Source organism: Calliopsis andreniformis, chromosome 10 (genome assembly GCF_051401765.1).
Source record: "Calliopsis andreniformis isolate RMS-2024a chromosome 10, iyCalAndr_principal, whole genome shotgun sequence".
In the NCBI taxonomy this organism is placed as follows: Eukaryota; Metazoa; Arthropoda; class Insecta; order Hymenoptera; family Andrenidae; genus Calliopsis; species Calliopsis andreniformis.
In genome coordinates this window covers 18,401,859-18,426,359 of record NC_135071.1, presented here as the reverse complement: position 1 = coordinate 18,426,359, position 24,501 = coordinate 18,401,859, and the positions used below count along the sequence as shown (strand labels likewise).

At 44.9% G+C, this 24,501-nt stretch overlaps 2 protein-coding genes across 4 annotated transcripts in view; one reads left to right on the top strand and one right to left on the bottom strand.

Moving 5' to 3' along the window:
- Zfh2 (Zn finger homeodomain 2) overlaps positions 1-15,589 on the top strand; it is an 89,012-nt gene extending 73,423 nt beyond the window's left edge. For both annotated transcript variants that reach the window (XM_076387672.1, XM_076387670.1), the window contains one exon: positions 14,732-15,589. In XM_076387672.1, the coding sequence (XP_076243787.1) occupies positions 14,732-15,447 (716 nt within the window). In that variant the 3' untranslated portion in view covers positions 15,448-15,589. The remainder of the gene's footprint in view (positions 1-14,731) is intronic.
- LOC143185004 (uncharacterized) overlaps positions 1-24,501 on the bottom strand; it is a 241,252-nt gene that overhangs the window by 167,949 nt on the left and 48,802 nt on the right. The window contains exons 1-2 of one of the 2 annotated variants that reach the window (XM_076387680.1): positions 12,684-12,747; positions 12,272-12,494 (exon numbers count right to left, since the gene is read on the bottom strand). The gene's annotated coding sequence lies outside the window, so the exon portion shown is untranslated. Of the gene's footprint in view, positions 1-12,271; positions 12,495-12,683; positions 12,748-24,501 lie in introns of those variants that run through there. The other variant, XM_076387679.1, reaches the window with a different exon arrangement.

Here is a 24,501-nt window from a genome sequence, read left to right as displayed (position 1 = left end):
GCTCGGCCATTTTCATCCACGGCACATATCCCGTTTATGTGGCTACGGTATTTTCGATGGCGGGAAGCCATGCTCCCCTTTTTTTCTTGTATAATTTTTCGTGAAAAAACGAGTCCATAGGATTTACAGTACTATGGAAAAGTAGATACATGGGATAGTGAATTTGAATCCCAGGAGACTCTGATTTTTCTTCACTTTCAGACTGTCAAATATTGAAACATTTAAAATTTTGAATTTTCAAATTTTTAAACTGTCAGATATTCAAATTTTTGAAACTTCGAATTTTCAAATTTTCAAACTGTCAAATATTCAAATTTAAAATTTTTGAATTTTCAAATTTTCAAACTATCACGTATTCAAATACTGACACTTTCAAATATTCAAAACTTCAAATATTCTCATTTCGTATTATCAATATTTTAAGTACTATCATAATTAACTTGTATCCTCGTTTCAAAAGCTCGTAATCAGTCGCTTCAAAGAGTACACAGCACTCTCCGTAATTAAGGAAATTACAGCTACAAGTTGTTCACGCACTGACACTCAGTATTACCCGTGCAACATTTTACGACAGCGGAAACTGTTGCCAGTATCGACGGTCGCTCCTGAGCTTATTGTTAGACCAATTTTTCTCACGACTTCGCCAAGACACGAGACACACCTCGAAGGTGAACAGACTTGCACCTGACACGTTAGCCATTCTTCGAGACGAATGCTAAGCTTGTATTATCATTTCTTCTTGGCGTTCGATTGCAGTCGTGCAGACAGGAGGAATACCTGATTTTTGGAATGAGCTGTGAAATTGTTGGGAAACAACAGTACACACACTTTTATTATCCATTCTTAATAGAATATTAAAAACAGCAAACATTCTCCTATCTTAATATTTCCACTTTATCTCCCCAATTTCATTATTATTATCATCACAAATTCTCATAGCTCTTGAAACAAATCCATTCATTTTTGCAATTCAGATAGCTCGTAGTTAATAAAATTGAAATGAAATGAAGTAACCAAAGAAGACACATGTTTCCCCTTTAGCTTGTCTCTCAGTTACGCGCTTTTTCGCTTTGTTTCAGTCGAAGGTAACGACCATACGAATTTTCGCCATTTGTATGCGACACGGCTGCGCTGTCAACAGGGGCCGACGTGAATTATCGCGGGTGTCAGCCTTTATGTACCGTTCGTATGAACGGTTTAATTTAAGGTCGCCGGTTTAATTCCTGGTAGAAAGCGCGACCGCTACTGGCGACTGGAACGCGAACGGGGGAAAATAGAAAGAATGCTTTTCTGGGCCTTGTACAATCTGTTACTTTCGACTCGTTCGTCGGCCAGGCACGTACTTTTCGTCGCAATTTTTCGCTATACTGCCTGATCGAGACTGCTTTAAACCCATCCTTCTCGCCGAGCGAGTAATAAAAGAGGAGCGTCCTCTCCGCGTGTTTTCCTCGGTCAAATCTATACCAACTCGGGTAAAGTTCATGCCAGAGAGAAGGCTTTGACCTGTTAAGCGAGTAGAGAAAAGCCATTCCATGAAATAACAGATTTGTTGGAAAGAGAAAGCTCTGTTCTTGTGGCTATTTCAGGGTCAAGCTCTGCAACATTATGAAATATATCAACTAGAAAATAGTCAAGAGAATATATTACCACTAAGAACCCATACTCATATTTTCTTCTCAGTTTATCGTCAAAATTGTCCTCACCCGTCCATGAAACATAGAACTATGAATTTATCGATATTTAAATTCTAAAAAAAATCATATATGTCTATCAAAAAATTACCAACTCTTCCAAAACTCATCACTAAGCCTCTGACAACAAGAAGTATTCATGCAAATCCTCGAAAGTGAATCCCCTCGCACTGAAATCACCGCTTCGCCATTTGAGCCTGTAATAACAGCGAAGAAGACGACGAAGACGACTCAGAGCGTTCGAAGCTCATTAAAAACCAGAGTACTTCCTCGGCCGAGTGAAAGGGCAGAAAAGATCGCGTTAACGACGTGCTCGACAATTAACCCCGACGGAAGGGGAGAGGGCTTCCTGTCGGGGCGACCAGCGGGCTGGGACAATTAATTAATGCAGTCTCGGCCGTTCAATTTGGGGCGCAAACGAGTTGGATCCTGGCTTAGCAGAGCAGCTCTGGTACAAACGCGTCTCCTGTTGGCAACCTGTTGCTCAGGGGCCAGGCTGGGAGAGGATGGGGCAGGATGACGGGTCGCGATGCCTGCCACGGGGTGGCAGTGATGCTGCGAGCTGGCAATTAAGCCATCAACCCCTTAATGAATGAACTCCGTTCACAGACACCGACTCTCGGCCAACCCCATTAGCTAACTAACCCCCGAGCTATTTGCATATCTGTCGGCGAGGGTGAGCCGCTCAGATTCACCGAGACAATTACGAGTTACTTTATGGTCAGGTGCTTAAAGGCTTAAAGCGGAGGAGCTCTTAAAGAATCGTGACGAGTGTGCTGGGAATAACTGAGGGAGGGGAATATAGAAACAGGAATTGTGAGAACTCTGAATACTTCTGTGAACTGAATTTTTAACCCTTTGCACTCTTATGCTGAGTCACACTGGTTATTTTAAAATTGATTTAAAATAATATCTGAGGAGTTATTGAAAAGAAAATAGAAGAGATTGAGTGTGGAAAGGATTAAAGTAGTGGGGAGTTTTTTTTAGAAAGGGTTAGGGGTGCAAAAGGTTAATATTTATTGGTTTAATTGTTCTAGTGTAAGAAATATGATCTAGCGTTTACTGAATTTCCATCGTACCTGCAGAGTAGTTGGGTGGCGCATGCGTATGGGTGGAGCAAGTGATGAGCAATTTCCGGTCGCAGTTAAAGAGCATTTAATTATTACAAGTCAACACAGTTGTTTATCGCCCTGCTCAATTTCACACGCGAACGTGTGCCCTTATGAGCACGAAACGGAAGACTCCTTCTCAAGGCGCAAAAAACACGATGAGATAGTTCAGCTCTTTTACCACGCGGATGGGTTTATCTCCGAATCAGATCTGAAGACGCTGTTCGAGTAGATTCCTTCCTGAGGGGTAACTTCAGGAGGGTCAAAACTCGTTATCACGTGTATACTGTTCCAGACTATTAACTTTTGTGTTTTTCTTCTCGCGCGCCAACTTGTAGTGTCTACTAATTATTTAATAAGGGTAATTCATCCTATCTGCTTAATCTTCGCCTACAATCTTGACGTACGTCATTATATCGCTGCCTCTGGTACGTAGTGACTGCCATTAATATTTGGACCCTGCTATAATTTTCATCTCTCAGCTTTCTATGTCGAACAAATACAAAACGACCACCAAAAATGTATCAAACTGTACCACATCTCCCAAATTTTTGTCAACGCCGCACAGAACGAGGCCACAAAACTCTCCAGCAATATTTCGCGAGGCGACGTGGAACGGATTAAACCCTAGACGACAGGAAGTAAGAAACTAGGCCGTCAGATTTGTCTGGAAAGATTAAGAAGCCCTATTGTGATCAAGACTCGCGCATGTAACTATTAGATGCCCCGATGCCGTAATGAGAAATGAAGATTTCCAAGCTGAAGCTCGAGCACCTGATCCCCGACGCTGATTCGACGGCTGCTTAATTGGGAATCGCTAAACCAGGAATAGCGTAATCATATTGAGAAGCCACGGAGAGGGCCTCGATACCGTCGAATATGCAAACCGATGTCGGCGAGCTCAAAGGGGGCTGCTCGGAATAAATCAAGGAAAGGGATCGCGGTACGTGGTTTCCTTCTTTCCCGCTGCTTCTCTGACAGTCATTAGGATAATCAACGAATTAGCGTTCCCGCGCTAAGGACTGGATAAGGTATAGGGAGTTAGGAGGACAAAGTGCGTCTGGACACGCGATGCCCCGCTATGCCGCGGACACGATACACGCTCGTCCCTTCGAGATTCGTCTTTCGATCAACTCGACACCGTCGCGAGTTCGCGAGCCTTTGTGTGGCGAGGACAGCTGTTGAAGTGGCTTGACATCGAAGTTTGGAAAAAGAAAACTTACACACAGTGAAAAGAAAAATTAAAGTAATGTAAGCAGTTTGATTATCCACTTGATGTCAAGTCTTTAACATCATCCTACAAAAATATTTTTATTTTTAGAATACGTGGAATTTACATGGAGGATGAGAGAAAAGAAGTAATAGTTTGATGAAATAGGTACTTAATCCCTCTGAGAAGTTTCTTCTTTCTTGAGGATAGTGAAACTGGAAAAGAAGCCCCTCGAAATAAATCTTTCTTGGTAATATAATTAGAGCGTAAAGTGGACACAAATGAAACACTCTACGTATAATTAAATCATCCGTACTGGGTAGAATAAAATTATGTGTATAAAAGTTGCTGGAGAACCCTTAATTCGAAACGGAGCAGCCGAGGGCGCCAGTATATAAATGCGAATTTAAATTATACGGGTACCGGTTGCCATCTCGATAGGGTTTCTTAATCCCCTCTGGGAAACACTAACGCCCTACTTTTACACTCTCCATCCAGCCCCCGACTTAATTACTCTAATCACGTGTGCCGGTGTGGCGTCGCGGCAATCGACCAATCGCCGAACAGATTTAATGCCCGGTTACAGCAGAATTTCTTCCCTCGAAGTCGAAAGGAGAAGACCCTGCTATGCTCCGCGCAAACTTTATTTCCCGTGATAAGTACCATCGCTCATCCAATTAACGCCTCGAAGCACTTTGATTACAGACTGTGACTGCTTCATCGCATGTCGCCTATAATTCTCCTGTTCCTTCCCATTTTCATCAAATTATGAGAAAATAATGCGAACTTCAACGAATTAATTTAAGAGACGACGACAGGCACTCGAAGATATAAATGTTAATGCTACTTCTTAGGTACATAAAAAGTGTACACTTTTCTTTGCCAGCTTTGATTCACAAAATTCTTGTTTCTTCTCTCACTGTAGGTAATTTTTTATTCAGTCCATTTATCTACAGCCTCCACTTAAACTACATTTCCTCAAGACTGAAAAACAGACTATTTACAGTCTTTACACACCCAAGAAAATGCTCGAACATGACAGCAAGCAAGCAAGCACTCCAATCATCATCTCGCTCACCATTTCGAGCATAAACATAAACGTATTAATCAGATCCACTGCGTACGACCCACAAATAGCCCTCTGCCCAAAAAACCCTAACGATCAAAGTGTTAATACCATAAAATGTATTAGTCTTATTACGCTAAATCGTTACATGTTAACAAGCAACTCTTCCACTCGGATGTCAGGTATCTATTTATATCAGACTCCTTATACAAAACCTATTTACATTCTGCACGGTTCCTAATACGAGCAGGTCGTTCACGTTGCAACGTCTGTTCCCGCAAGCAGGAAAAGCACGTTTTTCGCCCGCCTCGGTAATTAAAGCGGCATCGATTACCCGTTCAACAAGTTCCAGGAGACTTCCTTATTGGCGCATAAATTAAAATGCATGTTATCGGTGGCGAGGAGTAATCGGGAGTCCCGATCGTTAATTGGTGATTGTTTTCTCATTCCAACTACCCGTGAATTACGAGAGACGGAAGATCTCGCTGGATCCAAGCCCCTCTGAGGATTTCGCTCCTTTTCGTCCGCCCTTTGCGACGATAATAAGGGAGTGACAATAAACGGGAAGCCTTGGATATTAAAATCCTTCTTTTCCACGGGCCTCGAGTGCCGATCTACCCCTGCAACCCCCAAGACGCGAAAGTGGTGCTTCTAGCATTGTCCGTGGGGCTGACTTGAATACTCCTAATTAGAAAATTCTCGTGGCGACCCCGTCTTCGCATGCGCCTTCTCGTCGAACCTTTTTATTATACCAGAGCGTAACAAGGGTCGAGCGCGCCCCCAGTAATTATTATTCAAATATTTTTCTTTGCCCGAGACCGCCGCATTAATATTTACGACGCCAACCACCCCACGACACAGTCATCCCCTTGCACTGCCAACCTGTCGCCAAGACGTTTGTGGATCTTTTTTCTGTAATCTCGTCTCTAAAATGAGACACACAAGCCTTGTGCCTCTACGATTTTTTACTCAAAAAACTGAGCTGCTCTGAATTCTCTAAAAAAGTGTCGAATATCCTCTAAAACTCAAATATCCTTAAAAAATGACTGAAGGCAGGGGGTGAGAGTAAGATTTCAGAGAGGGATTAAAAAGACGTTTTAAAGGCTCGCCTTTTTGACCCTCTTACCAGAGGCTCCGTTTACCGATTCCTTAACAAACACCAAGTTGGCGGATTAGGTCTCGTTATGGTATCGCGGAGTCGTTAAAAATAATTGTCAGTCGGATAATTAAGGGTTGGAGGCCTCCCTTTGGTCTCCCTCGAAGAACGATCTACAGAGAACTCTTCTTCTTAGGCTCTGAACCTCTTATATATTTGCCTTCGCCTTCCCTATTCTTTATTCCGTCTTCGCGTATAAAACAATCTCCTTCTTGTCAATCTGCTTACGTTCTCCGCTCGAAGCAGCCCTTTATTCGCGGCCTGTGCTCTGTTAGCACATCGTTAGGGAAGCCGAAAAGGGGCGCGAGCCTTGGACGAGAGGGTAGAGGCGGCCAGGCGGACTCTCGAAGGCTCGTTACGCGGATCAGACTCGCCTGGCTAGCGAATTTTTCGGCGAACCGAGCCTCCTTCGTTGTTTGCGCTCGCGGCCCCCGCGGCATGCATCAATCTAGAACCTAAGCCTTACAAGAGCGACGACGAGGCTTACGTAACCCTTTAATACCGAGGCAGTCAAGCGACCTCGCGCGTTTACGCGTTCTTCCGGTTTTTCAAGCGTTTGGAATTTTATTAGAGAAACGAAAATTAGTAGGTGACGTGTGTAAAGGACTGTAGTGATATGGGTAATTGGATTTAGAGGTGAGGCTTTCGAGTTTTCTGGAATATTGAGGGATTTTTGAAATGTGGGGAACTCATAGTAAAAAAAATTATATTGGAAAAGTTCGGTGATTGTGTGTAGAGTAGTTTAAAAACGAGATTTTTCTGTGTTCTTCAAACTCTTGAAATTTTTTAAAGTTGAATATTTGAATATTCGAAAATTTAAATGTTTGAAAATTTGAAACTGAATATTTGAATATTTAAAAATTTGACTGTTTTAAGTTTAAAAATCTCGAGAGTATAGAAAGCTGACATTGTGCTTCTCAGTTACGAAGTTAGTTCACAATGCAATTGAAGAGGCTTTCGAAGGCGAAAAGTGTAGGCAGCATTACGATCACTTGAGGAAGTTCGCTCCTTTTTATTCCCGCTGCAACAAGATAATTACTTCGTGATAGATGACTTCCTACGTCTGACACACCTCACCCACAAATTGTAGCTTAGTGACAATTGTAATTGGTCCATACCATTACAGTGACACTGTCACTCATTGTTACCTAATCCTATTTCATTAGTTACCCCTAGGACAGAATACACAACGAGTAACGCAGTATCTAGGCCACACTTCCAGACCTCGGTTAAAAATCCAAGCAGCAGAAATTCAACCAAATTCCAGACTTAATCAAGAGCCACTTCAGAGAACCCCTGCCCCTCCTCAGAGTCTCGCCAAAAATTCTCAGCATTTCAGAATCACCCCTCATTAGCAAGTCCTTGCATCTAACTTACATCCAGACGAGAAACATAATTTCCAAGCGGAGGACAGCGAGGCAGTTCTGAAAAGGAAAGCGAGGGGAGGCCGCGGAAGCGGTTTGAAGGATTTAAAAGGAGATTGAAGGTATAATAACGTGGCGAATCGGCGCAGACGAGGTCCGCCCCTGACTTTGGAGGCTCCTGTGTTGCTCTGCATTTAAATAATTAAAGATCCGACGGGACGGATGGACGCACGGGCCCGTCGTATTAATGGGATAATCGAGCGTTCAACGTCGAGCGAGAAGTGGCAGGGCAGGGGGGAGGTTGGTGGTTGGTGACGGTGGTGGTGATAATGATTTTATAGTCAGCTGAACTGGACAAGGGGGAGGAGGGTGAGAGACAATTGACTCGATAATACGGGTCTTCCTGCCTGGCACCCGTTGATACCGACGGCGAATCAAGTGCGAACACCCGACCAAGAGAAAGAGGAGAGCCGAGGGACAAGGATAAATGTTCCGTTCGCTAATGACCCTGGTGCCTCTTTAGGGACTGCTCCTCGACTTAGGCTACCGGTCGAAGACCTCTCTACCTCTTCGTCACAGACGAAGGAATCAGGTACCTGACAGCAGAGCTCCACCTTCTGGCTTCTGCGGCACCCTCGCCCTTTTGCAGACTCAATATCGTCCACAGCTTCCGCTGGCCCAGGAACGAGCTCGATTGAGGAGCTGGAAGCTTTCTTGAAACAGTGATAAAGAGGCTGACCTCTTAACTGAGCACTTAAGTGAATAGTAATTTAGGAAATTTGTAAAATTCAAGATTAGATCAAGGTTATCCCAAGGATCTGATCTGGGAGGTCTAGCAGAGAGGTTGAGAGAGTTGACCTATTTAGAGGACACGTGACAAAATTGACTTGAAAAATATGTCAAAGGAAAAATGAGCGATCCTGTGAGTTGTTTAATCAAGCTCCTGGTATATCTAAACTTTGGTCCATGATTTTGAGAAATCCTATATTCATGAAACCCCACCGAGGAACAGTGAACACCTCTAACAGAAACACTGTCACTATCGCACCGTCGACCCCCAGCTCCGCAGATATCAATCAGCAGTTTAAAGAGGAATTTACTAATAAGCGAGGCGAGAGTACAGATGTCACCTCTAAATTACACGTCGACAAGCGTGTTTACTCTCGGGTGAAGGGCGTTCCTCGTCGCGAGCCTATTGAGCGGGACGTAATTCAGCGATAAGAGCGTCGAGGCATCGATACGCGAATTAATATTATGTCACGTAAAACGTTTAACGAATGGGCACTCGTGCCTCGCTGGCTGGCTCGTAAAAAGTGTCCGCTTAATCCTATCCTTCCACCGCGGTGTCTCGCGTCTCCCACAGGTGTCGAAGAAACACCTGCCTCGAAATCGCTCGTGGCCACGAAATTTGCATACAACAATATCCCGAGATTCAATTATGCTCGGTGCGAGGCGTCTGAATCATTCCCTCGCATTATCGACGTCCTCCCTTGTCACGCGGTGCCTGTTACTGTACGGACAGACTTTCACGCGGCGATTACGCTTAATGAATGGGACAAGGTTGCGCCGTGACTCGTGAAAGCGGGCACGTCCCCAAAAATCGATGGAAATTCGCGCCTTGACCCGGAGATACTGACGAGCAGAGGTCTGATCTCGACAGGTCTCAATCTACTTGCGCTATAGCTCTTTGGCTGCAGTTAAGTAGTCTGTGACAGTAGAAATGTCTGTGCATCGGGTATTGTTGCTCAAAGTAATGAAGTGAAGTTGTGGAATAATTCATGAGGTAGAAGGCCTCAGGTTCAAGTGACCTCTTTGGACGCTTTTTTGAAAAATTAATACCGAAGAACTTATAGGAATTCAACTCTCCCACAATTTCTTTCATTATAATTATTGCAATTTAAAGGTAGAAAGATGAAGACATGAGTACAAATTTTATCAAGTAGCTTAAGCTACAGTGTGCCACAAGATTGAATTATCCAAATGCAGTGATCACAGTATGTACAATATGAATCAGAATTGAAAGAAACTGTAGTAATACTCGACAGAGAAATTCAAGAATAGTTATCCACGTCACCATGTGGAGCGAGGTTCACGTACGAGGTCCCAAATTTGGGTTGGACCGTACCGAGTCACCTGCCCACCCATTTGACGTTGATACCCAGAACGACGTTCGTTGTTAGTGCTCTCTGCGCCTCCTTCAGGAAATGTTGGATGTCGAGGATCACGAGGAAGTCGTAATTTCTACGGGAACGAGGCAGCCGAGTGAATTGACGACGGCTTATCTCCCTGCACGGCCACAAAATCGTTTCGTACGCGTATCGGACAAGATAACGCCAGTGGCGTATCGATAAATTCTGTTAATTAATTATTGACGTGTCCCGAGGCTATTTTTGCGGTCGCTGCTATGTGAAGGTAGACGGGCTCTCTCCTTCTATTTCTTTCTCCCATTTAGGCCCCTTTCTGTGATGGGCAATGAAAACTACTGCCTGAAATTTTGTTCTTTAATTCCTGACGAAAAAAGCAGCTGATATTCTAGATTCCAAGTAACAGTACAGTCTCTTCAATTTTTTTATTCAAAATTTTCAATAATTTTGAACTTATAGTGTCTAAGTAATTTTCAGTAACTTAAGATGTCTTCAATGAACTACGAACATCTCAGATTTATTAACAGAATCTCCTAATTCAAATCCTGCTGCACTACTACACACTGATCGACTAGCACACCCACACCACTCTCCAGTTCACCGAAATCAAAGAAAGAAATCGGACCACAGAGGGTCAGGAGATTCCCTCTCGCCATAAGTTGCCAAAACAGATCTCCCCAAAACGCTTGCTCCGCTCGAAGCCCCTAATAACCGTCCCTAAAGTGCGCGTACGAACGGTCAGCTGTAAACCACGAAACCACGGTCCCCTGCACGACATCGTTCCGTGGGCCCGTCGGGGCCCGAATCAGAACCGAACCGTTTCTAACGAAGCACCATTCGCTGATCACGAGATACATCCCAGCGAGAGTAGCAGTCCCGTGGAAAGAGGGAGACAGCCGGGCCCTCGAAACGAGCGAAGAGCCATTGATCCTGGTCGGTGGGACACGGCTGGAACCGTGTCCGGGCAGCAGTTCGAAGGCACGGACATCGGTCCCTTGACGTCTCAAGCGGGAGGGTCCCGCGTCCGCCGAGATAACGAAATTAGCCCGGCCGCTAATTTATTTCCTAATTCTCGCGGGAGCGGAGGTGTGAAACAGCCGTTCTGGACCACGGTGTCCACGATAACGGTCCGTCGGGATAAAAAAGGTGCCTGGGGGAGGGGGGAGGCTGCCCTCCTCGTGGGACGAGTGGAGGGAGAGGGGCCCCGGGGAAGCCGACAGGGAGAGAAAATGAAAGAGAGCGAGGTGGAGATAATGCGAAGGCAGGAATGCACGCCCACGTTCGCACCGTGTTTTCCTACGTCCGTGTGTCGGCCACGTGAGAACGCGCTAGGCGAGAGAGCGCGCGGAATGCGCGGCCGTTGCATACTTCGCGTGGCATAGTTATGGATATAAGCGGATGCATCGATCTCGACCGTGGCATTGACTCCGACGATCGATCCACGCGTCGATCACTGATCATTGCGCGAAAATAAGCGATAATAGAGGGGAGATGGTGGGAGGCGGGAGGAAGTGCTGGAGATTTCAGTCGGAGCTGAGGAAAGAGAGTCTAGTAGACAGTGGTGGGCTGCTAGGGTGTCTGATTGCGTGATGACGAGAGGGGCACCTTAAATATTAGGCAGTTCCCTGTGATGTTACCAGAGGCTGCAGGTGTAACTTTAAAAGACCAAGTATGTAGACATGAATTGAAGGTATAAAATATAGAATGATCTTTCAGGTCTTGAGGTGACCTGGGCATGTAATATTTGAAGTCTCGTTAGTACCTAATACTGTAAGGAATAGTTTTTGTCTATTTGATGACGGTGATGTTTGAACTCGCGACGAGCTGGAACGATAAAGTTGACAAGAAAGATGGGCATAATGGAAATTAATCGAAAATTGAAATATAAAGTCGTCCGCGACGCGCAGCAATGACGATGCAAATAGCGTTTCCATTCGAATGTAACAATTCTAGAGTGATTGGACTGACGCCAATTCATGTCAATTACACGTAAACGTTTCATGCCTATCAAAGTATTGCGAATGGATGTAAATACATGAAAAGAGAATCAATATTGAATGAAACCATATCGAGGTTAACACGGACAGCAATTACTTCATTTCGGAGAACTCTGTTTTCTACTCGAATGAAAATTTCATTTAACCACGGGAATACATATTGCACTATTCTTGTTAATGTCAAATAACATCCTGGTTCTGTCAATTGCAAAGAGGAGTACTATTTTTTGTCACTTTTTAATTATTCTATTTTCAAATATCTATCTTCAACATATTCCATCTTCTTTCTTTTATGCATTTATGCAACAATCTAGTAACATTTTATCCAAGATCGCTCTCTTGTATTCGATCCATCGCCACTCACGCAGCTTAGCAAACCAGATTCAATTTAACAAACTTCGGCTTGTCGTTGCGCTCCACCAGGACATCCATTAAAATTCCTGGAGGCGCTAACGACATTCCCGATTATTTTGTTCGACGCCCTTCGAATGCGAGTTTATAGCTGTCAGGATATACAGACATATACCTACTTACCAGCGGGGCCCACAGTATTGCGTCTGACACGGAAACTCGCTCGTAAATTCCCGCCGAACAAATTTCCAGCATGTGTCGCGGCTATCTTAGGCTCAGTGGCTCTCAACCCTGACTGGCTCATAATCACCGACGATCCACAAATTAGCTGACCATGAAATCCTCTAAATCACTTCTACGAAGCTGAAACACTCTCCACCTCTTCTTAAACTTATACCAAAGACACCTAGAAAAATAAATCATCGTTTAGATACGAGACAATAATTAAGAATAACAAATTACGAGTGATAGAGATAAGTAGACTAATCTAAGAATTAGCATTTTTTTTATTGGAGTATCTGTTCAAATTATTTTCGAAAATCATGCTCAGTATATTTTGCAATCGTATCACAAAGCGATTGAGAGCCTCTGGGACCTGGGAGCGGCCGGCAATCAGAATCTCGTACGTAGTCACACATTTAAACAAAAACACATATCGAGGTGGTACCGAAGCACTACTATCTCAATCCGTACGCAAATGAGCTCTTCTGCCCTCTAAGAAGACGAGGCAAGAGCGATGTGCGCTCGCGCGGTCACGTCCGTGTAGAAATGTGAGCGTCGATGCCCAACCGTGTATTTCACGCGCATAAATTGAACACACGCGCGCACCGATACCCTGGTACACAATACACATGACTCCATATGTTGATCGTACACCAGAGAAGGAGGAGGAGTCGACGGGGGTCAGGGGGAAGGACAAATCAAAGCCACTCAAAGAAATAACCAGTGCTCATTAAGAGTAATAACCCTCTGTTCGGTCGGGCCGATTGTTTCAAGGGTGTCACACGGATCGGGCAGCTGCGATACTGCGCGTTACTTAACCGTCTTCCTTATTATATTATTTGATTCGGGGTTGCATCGGGGTCCAGCGGTGGCCTTGGCCAACGTAGAGGCCTATTAACCGAGCTATCTTACGGAACGACGACTGATTCTTGCTTCCTCTCCTTTTGTTGGCTAGACGACTCAGCGCGAGTGTAGGCACTGTACAGGGTGATCAGTTTAACTGGAAACCCTTTAATGAGTCTTGGCAACACTTACAAAGCTACATCATTCACAATAAACACTGCGAACACTCGGAAGGTTTCCAATTAAACTGATCACCTTGTATTTGTTCTGTGAGAAATCCCTTGAAATGCATTGCCTCTATTGTTCTCCAGGGTACTTCTGATAGCGTACAAATAGTGCCTATTCGCTTTCGGAAGGTGCAGCTTTTTGCTAATAGTTCCCATTCCAAGATGCAAGTTCACGCAGGACCCAGAATTTCCTCGTAGCCTGTATGGTCCACGAGGATTAGGAGAGAAATACCGTGGCCAGTGTTCCACTAATCCCTTCGTTTATCCGTAACACTTTTCTCCGTTCTTTACTACGCAGGCTTCTAATTCCAAGAAAGGTTCCTTCGACGCGGAGACATAAAAACGCGGATTATTTGCTCTTACGATCGAGGTGAACCATAATCCAGGCAACCAGGAGGTACACCAGAAAGAAGTGTTAGTCAAACAGAGCATACCGTGCGTGTCAGGGGTTCTCATTAGAGCGTAGAGAGGAACCTGTACTCGGGCCGAGGCTCTAATGACTATCAATTCCATTGTTGACACTGAACAGGCGGACAGAGGGACAGAGAGAGATCGAAGGGGATAGGGAAGAGCGAAAGAGATAACATCTTGCCCGGTTTCTGCTCTCGTCGAAGCTGCTCGCGCCCCACCAAGCTTGATAATTACAGGCGAGCGTCCAGCGAATGAGCAGGGGTATCATTAACACTTCCTGCTTCGTAACGACTCCTCGTCTGATACACGATACGCGATATACCCATGCGCGTCACTGCGTAAACCTGTCAACCCGTCCAATCGACACGAAACAACGTGACCTCTCTCTGTCTTTCATGCGCATTGCCCAGGGATCCCTCTTGTTTGGGATGTTCCATCAAAGTTTTTATAGCCTCCGTGCCCTCCCACAGGTTTGGAAATGCCACGTTTTATGACGAATGGAAATGAACTCTGGTGTACTTAGATTGGCTGAGGGTTACTCGAAAGTTCAAAGTAGCTATAGAACTCGACAAGATGAAGAGGCCTCTGAAAAGCACCTCTTCTTGAGATCATAGAGCTAGATTATATTATTTATAAGATATTAAGTAAAATTTAAAAATTTGAGAAATTGAATATTCAAAAATTTGAATATTTGAAATTTTGAAGATTTGAATATTTAAAAATTTGAATACTTGAATTTTTGAATTTTTGAATTTTTGAATATTTGAAAATTTGATAGTTGGAAGCTTAAAAATTTGAAAATTAGGTACATCACCCTATTTGCATAAGTTACGGTTAAGACTACTTCTGTTCCTTAAGGCACCACACTCATCGCCCCTGCTAACTAATTAAACCCCTAATGAACTAGTCTCCTAACAAACTATTCCTCCTCTGCTTTCAGTAGCGGCTCCAGGCCTAAGCGGGCTGCACGGAAACGGCCTGATGTCCTTGCACGTGGAGGGTGGCACTCAGATCCAGGTGCCTCGGTCGCTGATGCAGGCGTTCCTGCAGCAGGACCCGAACCACCCTGGCCTAGAAACAGTACGACTTCCAACGCCTCCCTGCAGCTCAGACGAGAGCGGCCCACCTCAGTACTGCCGCGAGGTGGAGACAGAATTGTGTCTCGTGTGTCGACGCTGCGGTCGAGCTTACCCCCAGGAGTCGACGCTGCTCGCGCACCAGCGCTCGTGCTACCTGGGCAACCAGCAGCGTCGCGGCGCCCTGCGTCTGGTGCAGTCCCGCTACAGCTGCTCCCTGTGCGACGGGAACACCCCGACAAGAACCTACACCACTGTCAGCGAGTGGCGGCGTCACGCCGAGACGCTGCAGCACCGAGCTCGCCTGGAGGCCAGCCAGGAGCGTCAGCAGCAGCAGCAACAACAATTCGGTGCAATCGCCTCTGACTCTGGGGCGCAGTGTGGCGAGGAGGTGCACCCGCTGACGGACGAGATGGAGGACGTCGTCAATCAGATCACCTTGCTGGCAGCTCGCGCCGCTGCCGAGAGCACGACTGGCCAATCGCAGGGCGAGAGGACGAGTCAGGACAACAACAATGGTCCCGACGCGAAGAGGCAGAAGCTGGTCCAGGAGGTCGCTGCTTTGGCTGGGGCGCGTTAGAAGCACTGCTGACGAGGGTGGCGAGCAAGACAGAAGCAAGGGAAGCTTCCAGGTGTCTTGTGTGGTTTCTTCGAACCGGAAGGAAAGGCGAGGGAGGACGAAGACCGAGAGTGTTCGATGGGTGCTCTTTGAGAGAGATACTCGATAACGAAAACAAACGTTCCTAACTGACTAGATAGAGGGGAGGGGTTCCAGCTACGCAGGAACTGTCGGTGGAGAGGTTTTTCTTCCGCGGGGAATCCCGGCCTCCAGATATGTACTTGCGCGCGGACGGTGGACCAATTACGAGGGCGCGTATGGACCTCCCTTCATTTCGTTCTGTTTCCGTTGCGCACGGCCACTGTCGCGCACTACCAATTTAACTATTATTTTTGTTACGACGACTGTAATGGCGTGTACCAAGCAGCACACGCTCACCAAAGTTCCTTCGATAGAAAGGGAGTCGAGAGGCGGGGAGAAAGGGCCTGGAGGACCGATTTATGTCGTTCGGGGAGATTTCTTTTTGGGATCGTCGATCGGATGACGCTGAGTTCTAACCGCGGGAGGTGTTGTCGCCTCGCGGCTGGGGCGGGGGAGGTGTTGTCGCTCCGACAGGGGTGGAGGAGGGCGAGGATGGGCGAGGACACGCGTCGAGGACGGTGGTAGACGTGTCGAAGTGGGCTGACTTAAACGTTCCTATGTAAAGTAATAATAAAAGTTTAATGAAAACACAGAGTTACTAAAGAGAGGGGGCGGACGTGACGGCGCGGGCGAGGTAGGGTAGGCGCGGCGTTCGCGAGACTAAAAGCACCGCGATCATAACGAATACGTACGTACATATTCATCTAAATCTTTACTCTCTCTCTATCTCTTTCTTTCTCTTTTTACGTGCGTGTGTATGGGTGGTACCGCGAGGCTGCGTGCCAGAAGGGATGCGAGGTAAGTCGACCATGGAGCCTTTTGCTAGAAACGCTTGGACACGGCGGCGCCTCCGCGGTCATCTGTCGAGGCAAGGACAGACGCGACACGGAGGGGTCGTACGACCTCGGCGACCCTTGAGAATCGGTGGCAGGGAGGACTCGTCGACCGAGGGCCCACGCGCGCGCACACGTGCAGACTCACACACACACACACACACACACAGAGACTCACTCGATATGTACACACGGCGGCTACACGCATACACACGAGCATACGGTATACATAGGAGGCGTATGTATACTTTTAAGATACACACAGGGCACGGTAACCCCGTAGCTGGGAGGGGTTTAGGTACTAGGGTATTATCTCGCTGTCGACGCGCGAATTTTAAATGTGTGATTTTTCCTTTCGGTTTTCTCTTTTCTCTCTCTCTCCCTCTCTGCTCGGGCCGAGGAGAGCGCGAGAACGGTCGAAACGACGGCGAACGCTTCCGTGAAACTGGAAAGGGAGACGCGAGGGAGGGGAATGCTTGTTTGCCCCGATGCCCAATCGCGACGCGGTTCGCGTTTCACGAACAAGCAAGACCCAGCAACATGGTTCCTATATTTAATAAATTATATTTAATGACACTAAACAGAAATGATTAATAATAATAACATTAATGATAATAATAAACATAGTAATAATAATGATAGTAATAAAGTAATAGATATATAGCTATCGATAGCTGCAAAACGATCGTCGTCAGACACTAGGGACGACTCGGACCGAGCGAGTTAGAATCGCGATCGAGCGCGGTGCCGAGAGATCGAGACGATATAAGGACTCTTTGCGCTCTCTGTCTTTCCTCTTCGTACATCTGTGTCGCGCGAATCGAGACGTCGTTCGACGGAGAGGACGATTTCGCGAGCGAACGTGGAGGGGGGAGGCGCGCGCAAAGGGGTGTTTCAGAGTTATCTGGGGAGAATTGACAGCACTGAATCAGGAGAGCCCCCTCTCGATCAACGGATAAAGGGTTTTGTAAAGGTCTGTTCGGAAATGACAAAAAAGAATTCACTATTAGCTATAAGTTACGGTTAATTGAAACCTAAATGAAAACAGTAGAGTTAAGGGGAAGGGCGGTTATGCATCGGTAGACGACACACAGACACACACATGCATACGTATAAATATATATATATATATATATATACATATATATTATATATATATGAGAAGTATATATATAAATAAATGAATGAAATGGATGAATAAAGAAATATATATATTTAAGTAGATGAATATATATATGTATGATGTCATATGGTATCACGTGATTATATGATGTCATATATGTATGTGTGATGTAACGTACTAGAATCCTCGCGGGTACTTTCCGGGACGATGACGCGTATACACGCGTACGTACGTGGTGTTTCGCGCGTTTCAAGATGTTTCGCGCTCGTGCCGATGGAGAACAGCAAGACGCAGAGATATTAGAAAGTAGCGAGAGGGAGAGGAATGTCGCGCGTGCTGCCACCCATCTGTGAAACGTTAAGGGTCGAGGTTCGAACTGAACGTGAAACTCGTGAAAGAAAGAAAGGATATCGTTCACCTCGAAAGGGCAGGGGTGCAAATGATTGCGAAGAGCAAAGGCATGACTGTACCAGCAACTAAGTAGATTAGAAAGAAAGAGGGTATAGGGGGTGAGAAGGCGGATGCAAACGTGTAGCGGTCGCTAATAACTATTTCTAAGGTACTAAGCAACTCGAGGTTCCTGTCTGCAAAAGATGCTTTTTCTAATGTAACGTTGACAAACAACAATTAGTAGTATTCTATTTGAATTATTATTATTACGATTATTATTATTATTATGATTATTATTATTATTATTATAGATTACGACATTATATTTACATATATGTGGTCATGTATTTATTAATTATCTATGTAAAACGTTACAGCGTTGAGACTAACTATTAAACTAAAGAAGCAACACGTACACACTCATACACGCGTACATCTACACGTAACTGTTACACACAGAGACACCGACACATCGAGATAAATTCGTGACACGCGACAGAAGGGTCGATACGTGAATCGAAATTCCTAATTTAATCGCGTTGCTCCAGGTCGATCCGTTTTTTCGATCGGCCATAAAGGAGCGTCGAACTTTGTAAACGATACCTCGCAAAATAAGACAATTGTTACTGTCTGGTGATCACGGACTAATTAAAAGCTCTCGTAGATTAATCGAATTAGATGGTAGTGACCCTGCCCCCCGTCGGAGACCGTAGGTTTCGTTGTTTCGTCGATCATGGACGTTCCCGTCGCTAATCGAAGAACGCAAATCGATATCACTAATCGTAGCACGAGGCGCGACCTTCGAAGGACACAATCACGTCCAAGTCTCATTTTCGAAAGGAAGGTATGCACTTTGGCGCACAAAGAATCAATATCGTGTTCCTTTTAATCATAAACATGTACACAGACACGTACTACAGATTTCTACACGTGCCACACACGAGACAGTACACACACACACATACGCATATATGTATTCACGTACGTATGTATACAAAAGGGGGAGAATTTTTCTAATCGATCCCCGGATACACGCGAGCGAATCGAACGCCGACACTTGCAATAAAACGATTCGACACGTACACGTATGGACAGACACGCAACCACAACATGTACACACGTACACGGAGAGACATGTTGGAGATGCATGTAAATTGAGAATCGATGGAGAACGGTCTCGGATCGACACACGCATATGTGTAGAGCATACGCGCGTGGATTTCTCAAAACGCGGCAACGTACGTGCGCGTGTACGCAAAACTGGGTCGGTTTTGGCGTTTTGAGTTTCGAGTACGGGAGATTGCGTGATAGAGTAACCGAACCTCGCTACTAGCTGTTCCTAAAATCAACAATGAATGAGTGATAAGCGTGCGCGGATAATTTAAGAAGTGTGACTAAGAGACAGATACGCATTGAAAATTGTGAAGCTATTATTGCGTTGCGAGATTTCTGCGCGCCGCCACCGCTATTCTCTCACCTCGATAACATAAGAATTCTTGTCTTTGAGCCACCGATCGACTTCAAAATTGATTTAAGAAACGATTTCAAGTAAAAGGGGGTGAGAAATGCATTTTTAGAGAACCTTAGGATTCATTCAATGGAAACCAGTGATTTTAGGTAAATTGAAAATAAAAGGTCTGGAGGAGAGAAATAGCGGGGGCGGCGAGGCAACCTTTCAGTTTTCTAATCTCGTTGAGTTTCTACTAAATGTGTTGAACGCGTATTTATTATTAACCCTATTGGTTACATTCTATTGCTATTGCGATAGAACTATTATTATTATTGCTGTCGTCGTCATTATTATTATTGAGATAAACGAGTGGTGTTTATTATTATTATTGCATTATGAATATTATTATTATTGCCATTATTATTGCGGTTCACATTATTGCCGATTGAATTGTGAATTTGTTCGAGCGACATTTCATTGACTATTAATTAATAACGGATACTAATTGATAACGATAGCGACTAATTCTTGTGAGAGATTGCCATGTGTATATCTTATATGTACTCACTATGGGGCCCCGTGGTTCATTGGCGGCCGATTGAACGCCACCAAGACGCGCGGCACCCAAAACGCCGGCTCACTAACCCCGACGATGTTGGCGCCGTGCAGCGACAGCGCTCGCGAGAGCAATTTTTCGACGATCGTCGTGTCGCGCTGAAACGCCCCGCGACGCGATTCTCCTCGCGCCTCGCGCCTGGGCCCTTTTTTTGTAAAACGCCGAGGCGCGGGGAGACACCGACGAGAAACGAAACGATAACCGGTGGCTCTGGTAAAAATGAATCGAGAACACGAACGAAAGAGACAAAGTCGTGAACGAGGAGGAACCGTGGAAAAACGAGAAACGGTCGCGCGAGCGCGCGTCCAAGGGCGCGGCTTCGTATTTTCACCGAGACTCTCGAGAAAGACGCCCTAGGGAATCTTCTTTTTCTTTCAATTCGTTTCTATTTCTCTGAACAACCGCAGTAGTTCCGATCTCTCCTTCTTTTAAATCATATTTCCTCTTTTCTCCCTAAATTGCAATATTCTCATGCGTTGGCACCACTGGCGCGTGACTTCCCTAGTCAGCGATCGCTGTTTCTAGTGAATTTTCGAACGCCTCGCAGGCCTTCGCTGACGGGGACGTAGAGACCTGGCACAGAGAGGAAGCAGGAAGTCCTTGCGCTCTTTCTCGGGCATCTCGTCCACCTACGCTCGCCCTCGTGTACAAAATATATATTTATGGTGCCATATGTGTTAATGCGCGCGTGAACAGGGGACACCCCGTGTTCGCGGGCGCATCTAGATTTTATAATAGAGAAAAGAGATAAGAGGCGAGGCAGGAAGGGAGCGATGTGCAAGCGTGGAAACGTATCGAGACACACACACTCACACACACACATACACGTGCCATGGAAGATGGCTGTACCTGTATACGTATATAAATATACGCGAGCATACAATGATGCACATATTTGCGTGCGCTATTCCTATAAAGAAAGAGAGACAAAGAAAATAGGAATTTAAGAGGGGCGCGGTCGGCTGCAACCAGGCACCAACATCGTACGGCAAATGAGCGCGGTGCAATCATGTTCCTATTAGGTTTCATATCTAAGCGAGTAATTAATTATACCACTAAATATAAATGATGAAGAAGGATATAATGATATTATATATATATTATTGGATATATATATATATACATACGATACGATTATATATAGATCTAGTCTATGAAACTGAAAACAAAGATCCCCCTCTCCCCCAGTTCCTTCCTCGAGCAAGAAAAGAGATAAAAAGATGCAACATATTTTCCCAGATATACATAAATCCTTTTCCTCCCCGTGTAATACGCAATCCAAGGGACGCGTGCACGCGCGCACGCGGGAACTCGCGCGGATCCTTTCTCCGGGCGTACTTCTACGAGCTGTGTACAAGCGTTCGATTGTTTTTCTCTTCGCCCTTCTTTCTCCCCCTGGTACCAGCTCGTACGAGTATCGACAGAAACAGAAGAAGCAGGAAAAGAAATGGTAACAAGAGACTCCTCTTTGTCCAGGAGATAAGGGCAGATCCTTTTTTTCACTAATCGCGTTGAACGAGGCAGAGGTCTCTCGTAGTTGCATGGAAGCGACCGAACCGAGCGCTCGATCTCACGTTGCGGAAAAGATACCACTGTTCGGGACAGAGAGAGGGACGACGTGACCAGACGAAGAGGGGAGACGAAGAAGAACGCGAGGAGACGCGCGAACGAGAGATAACGAAAGAAAGATGCAAACACTTGGTTCCTAAAGCGTCGTCCATGGTCAACGCCTCCTAGACTAACACCGTGTTCACGTTACCTAGAAGGCTTGCCAGAGAAATATGAAACATGAACAAAGACTATCTTTCACTCGAGAACTCCGAGCACCTCGTTTTGTTCCCACCTCCCCCCCGCGTCATTTTACTTTTCCATGGTTTCGGTGATCTACTGACGCTTCAAACAGTATTCTCCCTCCAATTGGTGAAATGCGCTTCTTTGGGAAACCGAGGGACACCGGTGCTCGATGCCTCTTTTAAGAAATTTCTCCTGCGGCATTCTTTTCATTCGATTTAATTCTCTACTTTTAAGGCTACGGAGACTTTGATAAGAATTTTTACTAAACACGGATGGAATGTTTGAAGAGACAAATGGCACACTGAAATGAAGAAGAAATAAAATGTTTCCTTCGGTAAGAAATATTACATATCAATTATTCTGCGAAGATTCACTCCACGTAGGTACTCATCTTCGGCTTATCGAACCATTTCGTTTCTTTACGGAAGACGACACTTTAGCGATTAACCTGCGGCGCGACGCTCGTCTCGTATCAGCTCTGTGTTTCGCTATAAGGGAGACTATGCTTTGGAGGAGTAGAACGAATCTCGAAGGCGTTTTTAATCATGGGAGATGAGTGACGAATAGGAAATATAATTAAAAAGAAAATTTTTTAAATTTAAGGGTGAAAGAATTTTCAAAAAATTCATCAGAATTTAACACTTATAACGAATGAGGGAGTATTAATTTGTTACGTCAGAGCCTCTTTTATTTCCGATCCCATTTCCGAGTTCCGATATTAGCTCACCTGCCAATTTGCATAGAGACGCGAAACACGGCCCCAAGAAGTCAATGACGCGTTGGCACGCAACAGTGGTAACACTCGTACCACGATGACTCGATGCAATTTTTCAATGATGTCACTGTTGGAAAGTTACGAGCTTCTCGTCTCCCATGATTAAGGAAAGCTGTTGTCGGAGTCCCATTCCAGAAAAGAATTTTTTCACTTTTCCACTCGTTCCTTACAGCCTACCCTCCCTCCTTTCTGCCCCCTCCCCCTTCGTACCGAACTGTTGAAGCTCGTTTGGTTTTCTCAGCCACGACAAGAAAAACTGAACTGTACTAAACTTCGACGTATTCTATTAAACGATAGTTTATCAGAAAATCGATACATCTGTGTCTTCATTGATCTCCTTCGATAAGACTCGCATTTTCCGTTACGTTTCCTTTATGGATTGTTCTTGGGGCACTCTGCTGGTCGTTACTCTGGCATTGAAATCTCTGCAGAGGACACCTATACTTCTCTAACAGGACTATCGTAAGTATAAATTTGAAATTTCCATTAGTGACATAATAAAAATGGTTTTTTGTCAGAAACCAGTCTTAACAAATTTTGATGCTTTTTAATTTAGAGACTATAGAAAAAAAGGATTAAAAATCGAACTAAACTTACAATAACGAAAAGTACTGAAATAATAGATGACTCAGACAATTCAGAGAGCTCTTACACTTTGCAAGCTCATCCTCTCTAGTATAATAACCCTAGATGACTTTACATCGAATAGGTATCTATCTACCTATTACAAGCTTACCCGAATTTCATCGAATCCTTTAAACCACAAATATTGTTTCCGTCCACGCAATTGAATGCCTAAAAATTCAATTACCTCGTCCCAAAAAGCCATTTCGAAAATATCGAATTGTCTTGAGCAGAATCAGTCACAGAGCAGAGAGACGCGAATCAACGAGGATTTCAGCGAGCGAAATGGATCACGCATCGTGGGAGGAGGAAGAAGAGGATCGTCGACTTAGGAGAGTGTTTGCTCGCGAGATGAAACGCAAATTAGGTTTAGAGGGGGATCAAACCCCGCCGTATCGAAATAAAGGCGGCACGTAAAATATACGCGGCCCACCCTCGGCATCCGTAACCTTTGGAAAGCCGACAGGGAGGGCATCCTTCACCTCCTTTGCCTCTATCTCCGCTATCTCGATCACCCCGCTCAAGAAACCCCCGAAGCACTTTTACTGCGAGATGTCGTCTCGTATGAGAACTTAGAATCGCGCCTTGCCCTTGCCAGAATCGAGGGGCTCTGAAGCCGACTCGCGAATCTAAATGTGACGTCTTCTCTGGGAGGCGGATTGCTGCTGAAGTTGGGATTAGCTGTCCAACTTTTACCCCCACATTTGAATATTTAATAGATATGGAATATCCTGGCCAAATGTGTTCTGAGGAGTAACCATTTTTTTCGTGAGAAATTATTTTATTTTTTTTTTACCTCTCAATTCTCTATTAAAAGATGGTTGTTCAATAATTTTTTCCTTTTTGCCAGTGTTAGAAGATATGAATTTTAATGTGCCATGTTTTTCTTTGCTGCGGAACGCATGTCGCGAGTACATTTAAAATGCATTCATCACTGGGTTGCACGAATGCGTTGCAATATGGGGCTGGAGGTAGAAGACGGTGGGAAGCTTTGCCGAAGATACCTTTGGACAGAAGGAATGCAGGAACGCATCCACTTACACAGTTTCCCTCTTATCCTTTCCATTTCCACTCAGTCGCATCGAGTACCTACTTCTTTGCCATTACGTACCTCTGTATCTAGTTACCAACACGGGCTGCACATTTGAGACAATTTCTACTGAACCGTAGGCCATCGTTTCTTATATTTCTTTCTACAAAATTTTCCATTTCGTGCAGGTATTGATATCGATGTTAGAATTAAACCGATAATTCGTGAAATAAGTCTACTCTACTTTTGAATAAAAAGTAATTAAAATCAAGAGAAAATAAAAAATACAAAAAATAATT